The 11,876-nt window shown below is 31.9% G+C and overlaps 1 protein-coding gene across 1 annotated transcript; it reads right to left on the bottom strand.

Annotated features, from left to right (window-relative positions):
• Nucleotides 1-21: 21 nt before the first annotated feature.
• On the bottom strand, nt 22-2,184 carry LOC106447044 (thioredoxin reductase 2-like). The gene is made up of 2 exons (XM_013888889.3): nt 1,112-2,184; nt 22-316 (listed from the first exon to the last, which is right to left on the bottom strand). The coding sequence occupies exons 1-2, from the start codon at nt 2,160-2,162 to the stop codon at nt 246-248; spliced, it is 1,122 nt and encodes a 373-aa protein (XP_013744343.2). The 5' UTR covers nt 2,163-2,184; the 3' UTR covers nt 22-245.
• Nucleotides 2,185-11,876: the final 9,692 nt, after the last annotated feature.

The raw sequence follows: 11,876 nt of genomic DNA, 5'->3' as shown, positions 1-11,876 counted from the left end.
ATCCATTGATTAAGTTGAAGCTATAAAAAACATAATCAAATTAATTAAAAAGTCCCCACCTGAGGAATAAACCAAGAACAATGGGTCGAAGGTGTGACTACAAAAGTGTTACAACTTGGCACACAATCCAGACTCAGCTCCAACTGCAAACGCACATAACAAAAGTCTACTCAAAATCCCTCACATATTATTGTTTTTAAGACCATTTATTGGTGAAATAGCTCGGTCCTTGTCCTACATCTTCTCTAATCACTCTTACCCTCCTGAGATCCAATCTCCTGTAAGTAATGCTCTGCATCCAAAGCGGCCATGCACCCTGCAACATCCATTAGTTGTCATCAGAGTCATGTATCAATGTGAGAAAAAGAAAACATTTGAAGGTAATCACTGTCGAGAAAGGTCAAATTGGGTTTCATAGAACCAAGTAGCCACTAGAGAACAATCTGATTACATCTTAGTTAGAGTTCAAAGAACCACACACCATACCGTGCAAAGAGCTAAATATATCTGATTTTTTTCTTTGTAACAAGAGAACATCAAGATAACAAATCTAAACAGTTCAATTTAACTTGCAGGATTCTAAAGAACAACTAATGACCACTATTAGTCTACCAAAGAGTGTGAGTATGAAAGACGATACCCTTCAACCACACACCACATGACCACTATATAGCAAACACAAATCATGTCTCAAACTACTTACTTGAGTTAATCAAATGATATACAGACAAAGGCAGGCACTTAGAGAACATGAAAGGGTTCCACCATAAGAAGCTAATGACTTTAACCACATGAACACTCTATAGCAAACACAAATCAGGTCTCAACCGAATGATATACAAAGCCACACACTTTGAGAACATGAAAGGGTTCCACCATAAAAAGCTAATGCCTTTCAAAAACCCAACTCATTTTGAACAGAGCAATCAAACAATTAAAAAAGAATTGTTCACTTCAACAAAATACCACTTAAAATGGTCTCACAAATAAAATGGTAAACAAAGCAAGGCACGTTGAGCACATGAAAGGGTTTCATCATAAAAAGCTAATGATTTCAAAAAGCTAAAAAAGGGTTCCTTAAACAATAAATAGAGAAGTAGGAAAAACAAACCAGTTCCTGCAGCTGTAATAGCCTGCCTATACTTCTTGTCCTGCACATCTCCAGCAGCGAAAACACCAACCACGCTCGTCTTCGTGGTACCAGGCTTGGTCACCACATACCCATCTTCATCAAGCTGAAGCTGCCCATCCAAAAACTTGGTCGCCGGCTCATGCCCAATAGCAAAAAACAACCCAGACACCTTCAAATCCGACACAACACCAGTAACAACGTTCTTCACCTTCAAACCACCAAGAACCCCCTTCCCATCCTCATCTCCATACGCCTCCACCACCGAAGAGTTCCAAATCACTTCAATCTTAGGGTTCGACAACGCCCTCTGCTGCATAATCTTCGACGCCCTAAACGTATCCCTCCTATGGATAATGTAAACCTTAGATCCATACTTTGTCAAGAAATTCGCCTCCTCCATCGCCGAATCTCCGCCGCCGATGACCACCAGAGGCTTGTTCCTGAAGATCGGAGCAGCGCCGTCGCACACAGCGCAAGCCGAGATCCCTCGGTTCCAGAAACCACCGGCGCCTTCGCCGGATCCAGCGAAGCTCAGCCGTTTGGCCACAGCTCCGGTGGAGATGATCACGGAGTCGGCGAGCACGGTCCTCGAGTCGGTGAAGAGCTTGAACGGCCTCGAGGAGAAATCGACCTTGTTGACCGTCTCCGTGAAGATCTTGGTGCCGAATCGCTCCGACTGCTTCCGGAACTTCTCGACGATGTCGATGCCGAGGATGCCTTCCGGGAAGCCGGGGAAGTTCTCGACGTCGGTGGTGGTGGTTAGCTGGCCGCCGGGAGCGATGTCGTTGGCCATCCATCCTTCGAAGAGGAGAGGCTTGAGCTCCGCCCTGGCCGCGTAGATCGCCGCCGTGTGCGCTGCGGGGCCGCTTCCGACGATGCAGACCTTGGTTTTGTGAGTTTCCATGGCGGCTGAGGAGGATAGAGACGGCGCGTTTAGAGCAGACGCGGAGAGAGCGGATCCGAGTAGAAGGGCTCCTGCTCTGCTTAATATAGTCTTTAATTGGCTCATAGAGACGAGACCAACACACATGTAATTGTATAATACGACGCACACTTTATTTGAAACTTCTTTTCTCCTCGAATGCTTTAAATTATAAAATTATATTTAAAAATCGATATAAATTTAATACAAATTATAAACTTAATTTATTATCTTCTTACTAATATTTTAATACAAATTTTGACTTAATTGAACATAAAATTAAAATAAATAAAACAATTATCTTTTGCTTATTTTAAATTATATTTAAGAATAGATATGTATATATTTAAAATTATAATTTAGATAGATTTTTATCTATTTATTTTGGATAGAATATATTAATTAAAATTTTATAAAATTAATAAAAAATTAATATAAAATTTGTGTAATTATCAAAAAGTACAACTGGATATAGAAAAAGCTAATAATATTACAATTAAAATTATAATTTTTTTAAAAAAGTTGTAAAAATCTGAAAATCCTTTTTATTATAATAATTTTGTAATTATAAAAAGTAGAAATAAATAATATTTTAAAATTTGTAAAATATAATTTCTATTTCTATTATTATATTATTTAATGTCATATTTGAATATTTTTACTTTAATAATGATGTATAATTTACTATCATATTCTAAAAAGTTTACTAAAAATATAGTTATAACTCGCTAGTTATTAGTCTTTTTAGAGATGTAACTCGCAGTTACCCAACATATTTTTAGAGACCATATTTTAGAGAGCATTTTCATCCAAAATAATACATGTTTTAATTTTTTCACATTTTTTAATAAAACATATTAAAACTTAGGTATAACTGCATAGTTTTTTGTAATTTTATATTTTCTATATTTTAAACCAATAAGAATTTAAAAAATGCAATTCATGTTCTTGAACTTCACAATTTCTAATTATTAGTTGACAAAAATTGTATTGAAAATATAAAATATATATTATTTTGAAACAATTTTTTCTTTAGAATATGCTTTTTTTTTAAACGGAGGGAGTATAACATATCATAGCTCTTAAATTGTTCTAGAGAATTAACTAAAGTTTGTGTAGTTATTGAATGCAATTACCCAACATATTTTTGGTATTTAAAAAGTATCTAAGGTGTTTTGGTATTCTAGCCTTCTAAATTTCCGACCCTGGTTTAGTCTCGACTCTCAATCTCTTGTTTATATTTGTATCACTAAAACAAATATAAACAAGAGATTGATTGAAATATGGTTAAGTGTATAGGTAATAGTGTTTTTCTATAGGAAATGTACAAAATTAATTGTTTCCTTAATCCGTGTGCCGAAACCTAAAACGACATTTATAATGAAACATATGAAGTATTAATCAATAATCATGAATTAGAGTAATTCCAATAAGGTTACAAATTTTGAAATCCAAAAGTTGGGAGTTTTGGATGAAATAAGAGAGAAATTGGATAAAAATGTTGATGTGTATAAAAATGGAATATGAAGAAGTAACTGTTGATTTTTATGTGCATTTAAATGTTGAAATTGGTTGTTAATAGCGGCTAGTGTACAGATGATAATGTTAATTTGGTAAATAAAAGATCAAGATTATTGAGTAAAATAATCATTTACACAAATAATAATGGTATGTTCATGAATAATTTGAATTTTAAAATTAATACGGTTAATAAAAATTCAAAAGGCACTACTTTTGTGTCTATCCACAAGTTTCAAATCATATTTGAAAGAAGCTCATGTATTTAACTCCTATAAAACATTTAATAAAAAATAATATTTTATGTTGGAATATAATTCTGTTAATGGACGCCATGCATACAAGTTATGAATTATATACCTAATAATTTCGTATTTGAAGAATATTAACTTCTTGTCACGACTAATAAAAAGAAAATGTTACATCTCAATTTTGACCTAAAAATATCCACTAGCACTTTTTAATTATTACAATTGATTTTGTGTGATTTGCTTGAACATGTAGTATTGTGGTTAGGGTAGGCGATCAAGGACCTGGACCGCGGGCCTGCCCGTAAAGGTTTGCTGCAGGGTGGGATTGGGTCTCCATTTGGTAAGCCTGCAAAATTGCGGGCCTCGCGGGACGGGTTCAAAACAGGACATGTCGAAAGTGGGATGGGCTATAGGTTAACCTGCAGGATTTTGAAGACCCGTAACCCTAAGTCCCAATTTTTGTTTTCACCTAAAACATTGAGAGAGAGAGAGAGAAGGCGATTTGACGTTATGTAGCTCCGGTGATGGTGGTTTCAGGGTCGATGATGCTTCCGGTCTCCCAATCGCCTTCGATCTGCACCGGTGGAGCTTTTTCGAGTCATCATAAGAAGTTTGAAAACTCACTTTCCACTGAAGAAGATGTTCTAGTTCCCGCCATGAGTTCTTCGTATTTTTGCCTATATGTATTTGTTCACATTATCATACATTTTGGAGTTTTAGGTTTCAATATATCTTTAACTGATTTCTATTATTCTTATCTGCAGAAGATGAAGTTGATGGTGAAGAAGAGAAATATCCATCTTTTTGTCGCTTGTTGGTGATAAAAATGAAGAATAAGAAGTGTGATTGGTGTTTTATTTTTATTTATTTTTGGGATTAGCATCTTTGATTTGGTGTTGGTTTTATTTAATTTTGGATTCAAAAAACTAAAGCATTTGTTATGAACTTATGAGTTATAATATTTGGATTCAGCAACTAAAATATTGTTTACTTTTAAAATGTTTGGAGTCTAACAAAAGTAAATAAACTAGTGTTTTGATCCAACTAAAATCTTCAACTAACAAGTGTATTGCTTTATCTTGTTCAATCCTCGACTAAACTCACTTATTGATGCGTTATGAAACTGATAAAGCGTCCTGAATCATGTCTTGAAGCGTTCGGGAGTCATATGTCAGTTGTAAATCTATGTCCCGCGGGCCGATCCCCAAAGACCTATATGTTTTGCGGTACGGGTTTGGTCAGCCATTTTAACAACCGCTGCCCGCGCGGACCAGACCCGCCGTGACCCGCTCGAAGACGAGCCCGCTGCGGTATGGGACGGGACGTGACGGATAAACCTGTTTGACATTCCTAATTATGGTGATCAAATATTTATATCCATTTAGAGGTTTAATTAATATATCTATATTTTTTTAAAAAATATTTATATCCAAAATTTTTTTAATTAACTTTGCGTATAGAAATCAAATGACAGTTGGATTCTTCTTCCTCAATGATCATTGACGAAGGAAATTCTATCTTATTAAAGTAGAAGTATTTTTAGGAAGTGTTTGGAAACATAGATAGCAGTAAAAAAATATAATATTATTTGAAAACATAGATAACATTATATTAAGTAAAAAGAGTAACACTTATGTTATTAAAAAAGTTATTAGAAGTTCATTATACTATAAGAAACTATATATTTGGGCCAGCTTTAAAATATATGAAAATATCCCAAGCTAATTACCTAAAAATATCTTTTGTCAAAAATAATCATAAAACAAAATTTAAACTTTATATACATATTTCAAATCAAAATATTAATTTAAAATTGATTTATATCAAAAATGATTCAAAAATATACATATATTTAGAAATTGATTTTTACTAAATTTTTTTCTAATAACCATTATAAAAAATGCTTTAAATATATATATAAGAAAAATACAATACAAAGTCTAATTTCAAACACCAAATTAAATTATGGTTATTATATTTCACATCAATTTTTAAAATATATAATATATATGATTATTTATATGATGGTACGTATAAAATACAATTAATTATATGAGTACTTATATGATGGTATGTATAAAATACATTAATTATCTGATGACACATATATGATATATAATAGTGACATGAAAAATAAATAGCAACATATTTTGATAAAAATAATATATGGAATATTATATTATACTTATAAGAAAAACAAAATAACGTTTAATAGAAAATATATAACATTGTCTACTTACAATAAATATATATTTATATAAAAGATAAAGTAAACATCCGTGCATCCGCACGGATCAAAAATTATATAAGAAAAAATTGGTTACCGTATATAACCAATTGCAGAAAAATTGGTTACCACGTGAAGAGTTATTCTTGGGCTCACCAACCAATAAGATTTCATTATTTCAAATTCGATATCTTTTAGAAAATGAAACAAAATATTGTCAAGTTATATTATGGGTTTAAAATAAAAAGGTAAAAAATAAAAAATAAAAAATAGTAGTTACAGAAAAAAGAATTAAAAAAAAAATATTTTTAGCGTCGTAAGCAAAACACTAAACCTTAAATCCTAATCCCTAAACCCTAAATCCTAAACCCTAAATCCTAAACCCTAAGCCCTTGGGTAAACCCTAACCCTTGGATAAATCCTAAAACTCTAAATAAAAACACTAAACACTAAAACCCTAATCGTAAACCCTTAGCCCTTGAGTGTTTTAGTGTTTAATTATTTTGATTTAGAGTTTAAGATTTATCCAAGGGTTTAGAGTTTATCCAAGGGTTTAGGGTTTAGGATTTAAGATTTATGGATTAGGATTTAGGGTTTAGTGTTTTGTTGACGACGTTAAAAATATATTTTTTTGTAATTTACTACTATTTTTTATTTATTTTTTTTTACTTTTTAATTTAAAAATTATAATATAATTTGACAATATTTTGTTTCTTTTTTTAGAAGATATCGAATATGATATAATATATTCCTATTAGCTGGTGGACGTAGAAGTTCATCCCAGGAGATAGAACCCAAGAAAAAGTCTCGCGTGAATGTGTAGTTGATTGTTACGCTATTTAAATTTAAATTATAATTATTTTTAAATGATTTGCATTGCATGATGTGGTTGCCTGGATTATATTTAAAATCCAAATTTATTTAGAATTAAGTTAATGTTACGTATAGAAATCACATAGTTCAGTTGTAAAAGAAACTGAAGTATGTCAAAGAAAAAAATTGCAAAAACTGATTTTTATATGTGAAAACGAGTGTTGCTTCTCAAATATTATAACAAAATAATTAATTTCTGATACGACTTTTTCTGTAAATGTATTTCCTTGATAAAATTATAATGTTTCAGTCAAATATTATATTCTACTCGCAACATTTACCATATGCTTATATACTTTTCTTGACTTGTGCAGCAATATTAAATGCTTTGGATGACTTCTTCTAAAAATCATCCATCGTCTGAATTTGACAATTTCGTTCTATAAATCACACATTCACGATGCGTCGATGCCAAACTAACATTATCAAAATGGCATGTTCCATGAAATTTATCTGCATACTTGGTCTGATCCTCCTTACCGGAGCCGTTGTCGACGGTCAAGGAGAGTGCGGTCACTACAAGAAAACATCGGTATTCTGACGGACATTCCGACGGAAAATGAAATCCTCGGAATTTCCCGAGGAATTTCCGAGGAAATTCCGAGGAAACCCAAAATTTGTGTTTCCTCGGAATTTCCTCGGAATATACCGACGGAATTCCGAGGAAACATCAATCCGTCGGAATATTCCGAGGAAATTCCGACGAACTAGTGATCGATCGATGCGTTTTTGGACATATACCCATCGATCAATCACATTGTTACGCTTTGGTCCATCTTAGTGATCGATCGATGCGTTTTTGGACATAAATACATCGATCGATCCGTTTATAAAAAAACATTCGAGATTTTGAAACCCCAAACACTAGTTCCTCAGAATTTCCTCGGAATATTCCGAGGAAATTCCGAGGAACACTTGATATCCTTGATCGATCGATGGGATAATCTCATCGATCGATCACATTGTTACGCTTTGGTCCATCTTAGTGATCGATCGATGCGTTTTTGGACATAAATACATCGATCGATCCGTTTATAAAAAAACATTCGAGATTTTGAAACCCCAAACACTAGCTCCTCAGAATTTCCTCGGAATATTCCGAGGAAATTCCGAGGAACACTTGATATCCTTGATCGATCGATGGGATAATCTCATCGATCGATCACATTGTTACGCTTTGGTCCATCTTAGTGATCGATCGATGCGTTTTTGGACATAAATACATCGATCGATCCGTTTATAAAAAAACATTCGAGATTTTGAAACCCCAAACACTAGTTCCTCAGAATTTCCTCGGAATATTCCGACGGAATTCTGAGGAAGAAAAGGGTTTCCTCGGAATTTCCTCGGAATATTCCGAGGAAATTCCGAGGAAATAGGGTTTTTAAACCGAAAACAACGTTTTGCGGTTTGAATAACACCTATATAACCCTTATTAAGTGTCTTACGTTCATTATGAAGTCAAAAATTTGTTCATTACCCTATAATAAACACTTTTCCGATTGTATGAACGAAATCCCCACAACATAAGAGAAACACTTATACACTTTAATGAACGGTAAAGGGAATACTTACAATTCGTTTTGAAATTTGTTATTTCATGGTTTATGCTCATCTATACAAAGAATCCTCAATGGTATGCATTACAATTGTATAAGAAATGAAATACGGCAAAAAAAATTGATGTTTTGAAACCCCAAACACTAGTTCCTCGGTATTTCCTCGGAATATTCCGAGGAAATTCCGAGGAACAATATAAATTAATAGAAATACATGCACAGGATATTCTTTTTCCTCGAATTAATGAAAATATTCCGAGGAAATTCCGACGGATATTTAAGTGACCGTCGGAATTTCCTCGGAATATTTTCATTTAACCGGGCAAACAAGCCGCCAAATATTTCGCGAAAATTGAAATTGAAAATACTGAGGGAATTCCGACGGAAAATATCCGTCAGACCCAAGGTTTTATAAACTCGAACCGTATCTTCTTCCCCATTTCTCTCGTCTTCCCCATTTCTCTCTTCTTCCTCTCCGGCGATCTCTCTCTTCTTCCGGCGTTCTCCACCTTCTCTCGCGACGATCTCTCCGGCGAATCCTTTCCATTCCTTTACAAATCATGTAAGGACCTTATCCCACTCTCTTAGGTCCTATTTGTTAGGTTTTTAAGTAGATTTGATGATTTTAGAAGTTTTTTGAAAGATTTTTGTTAGGGTGATTGGGTAGGATTGTGATTTGTTGTGTAATAGGTTTAGAATTGTGATTTGGTTGTGTTGAATTGATTTAGAACTTTTTTTATAAATTGTTTATTATTTTTGTATTTACAAAACGTTTATATAAATTTGATTTTACAAAACGTTTTTGTATATAAATTCGATTTTTGGATTTATAAAAGATGATTTCATATTTATAAAAATATTTATATTTATTAAAACTAATTTTGTATTTATAAAACATTTTTTTGATTTATAAACACTATTTTTTTATTTTTGTATTTATAAAAACTATTTTTAAATATACAAAACGTTCTTTGTATATAAATTCGTTTTTTAGATTTATAAAAGATGATTTCATATTTTAAAATTAATTTTGCATTTATAAAACATTTTTTGATTTATAAACATTATTTTATTATTTTTTGTATTTATAAATACTATTTTGTATTTATAAAAAGATGATTTCATATCTATAAAAATATTTATATTTATTAAAACTAATTTTGTATTTATAAAACATTTTTTTTATTTATAAACACTATTTTATTATTTTTTGTATTTATAAAAACTATTTTGTATTTATAAAAAGATGATTTCATATTTATAAAAATATTTATATTTATTAAAACTAATTTTTTATTTATAAAACATTTTTTTATTTATAAAAACTATTTTATTATTTTTTGTATTTTAAATATGTTTTCTATTTCAATTTTAATTTTATATTTTTGAATTTCAATTTAAAAAAATAAATTTATAATTTTTTTTTTGAATTTTGGAAATATTCCGAGGAAGTGTATCCCTCGGAATATTCCGACGACATATTCCTCGGAATATTCCGAGGAATTTCCGACGAAAAAAGTCCTCGGAATATTCCGAGGTAATGAATTTCCTCGGAATTCCGTCGGAAATTTCCGAGGGATTTCCGAGGAAAGATGAATTTCCGAGGAGTTATTTCCGAGGACTTTTTTCGTCGGTATGTCGTCGGAATAGTGTTATTCCGACGACATACCGACGATTTTTTCCCTCAGTATGCCGCTGTTTTCTTGTAGTGGGTAGCTCTTCGCTGTTTAGCGAGGCATTGAAGCTGGCTCAATGTGTGCCTACAGCCTTGACGGCACAATGTTGTAATCTGCTGTGGAGTTACCAGCAGAACCCTGAATGTCTCTGCGCCGTTCTTCGTTCTGACGCGGCTAGAATCCTCGGCATCAAGGCGGATGTTATCCGTACCATCCCCAAACTATGCTTTCTTAACTTCGATATCAAGTGTGAATGTAAGTGTTAATGCAGTAAGATCTATTTCATGTTATACTGTCGACCAAGAGAAGTATTATGCGTTCTATTAAAAAATAGCATTATTTATTTTTTCATAATATTTATTGTTCCCTTTATTTCTACACCGTAAGTCATAAAGTTAGCTTTCAACTACGAAATATAAACATATGTTTGATGATACCGCGTGATTAAAAAGATCTACTTGTTAATAAACCAGATATATTGCTAAAACAAACAGAAAAATATCAAACCTAAGAATTTTATTTTCTCTTATGTTGGTACTGAGATATTTTCTAATTTGGTAGTCCTAAATTAACATATATATAGTGTTTGATTGCTAGAGGTTTTAGAGCTGTGGACAGTCATTTTAATTTAATTTCTATAGTTTTCTTTTTAAAAAATCATGCTTTAATTTTTAAAATTGAATCTAAAACTAAAACATTATAAAAAGAAATACGTTAGATTTAGAAAACACTTACTCTAGAGTTTTTATACAGTGTTTTGAAAAGATCTCTACAGAAAAAAAAAATTAAATCCAAAATTAAAAATCTAAAGTCTAAATCGAGTATAAAACATAAAGGTACAGGTTACCAATCGAACCCTATGTTACCCGTAAAGTTTCATGATATTAAAAATATATTTACCACTAATTATATTGTTTGTTTGTTTATTTGTAGCATAAATGCGTCCGTGAGCAGATGATGATTAGAAGGTTCAATACTACGCCCAAACAAGCTTTACATCATTCTCTGTCTTCATGTATTATTTTATATGAATAATAATGATATTTATTAAAAAGAAGACAATGTTTATCTTATATGAATAATAAATATATTTATCCACCATAGTTTTTCCACAAAATAATATGTCGAAAGCAAAAACGAGATTGTTTTATCAAAAAAATATGTAAAGGTTAAAATTGGTAAACAATCGTCTCCAAATCACTGGATTTCACATCATTGTCTTGGAGTTGAAGATAACGAATATTTTCTGAATCATGAACTTGGACCAACACCAAATTCTCTTATATTAATCTCCATATTATGTCATAAGTTATAATTCCTATACAAATATACTAACCTTACAAATAATTGCATTCTGGCAAGAAGATTTTAGATTTAAAAAAAAAAGAAACTCTTTTGAATGAAGGAAGAGATAAGGAAAAAAAACCAAGGACACTGAGTCCCCTCTGCACTTGACAAAAGGATCAAGCTCGAGATCTTTTACAGCAGCAACTAGCTTCTCTCTTCTTTAGCAAGAAAAAAAAAAACTAGCTTCACTCTTGCGTTTCCCCAGTACAATTTTGTCATTGCATGCACCTCATTTAAATATAGGGGTTTTAGTAATTAAACCCCTCAACTAAAGATGAATCGTAAAAAAACATTTCAACTAAAAATCCTGTGAAATAAACCTTCAACTTTAATTCCGTCAATATATGTTACCCTCCGTCTAAAAAACTGTG

This window comes from Brassica napus, chromosome C3 (assembly GCF_020379485.1).
Source record: "Brassica napus cultivar Da-Ae chromosome C3, Da-Ae, whole genome shotgun sequence".
NCBI lineage: Eukaryota > Viridiplantae > Streptophyta > Magnoliopsida > Brassicales > Brassicaceae > Brassica > Brassica napus.
Note: the sequence above shows the minus strand (reverse complement) of the source record. Positions and strands in the feature narration are given on the sequence as shown.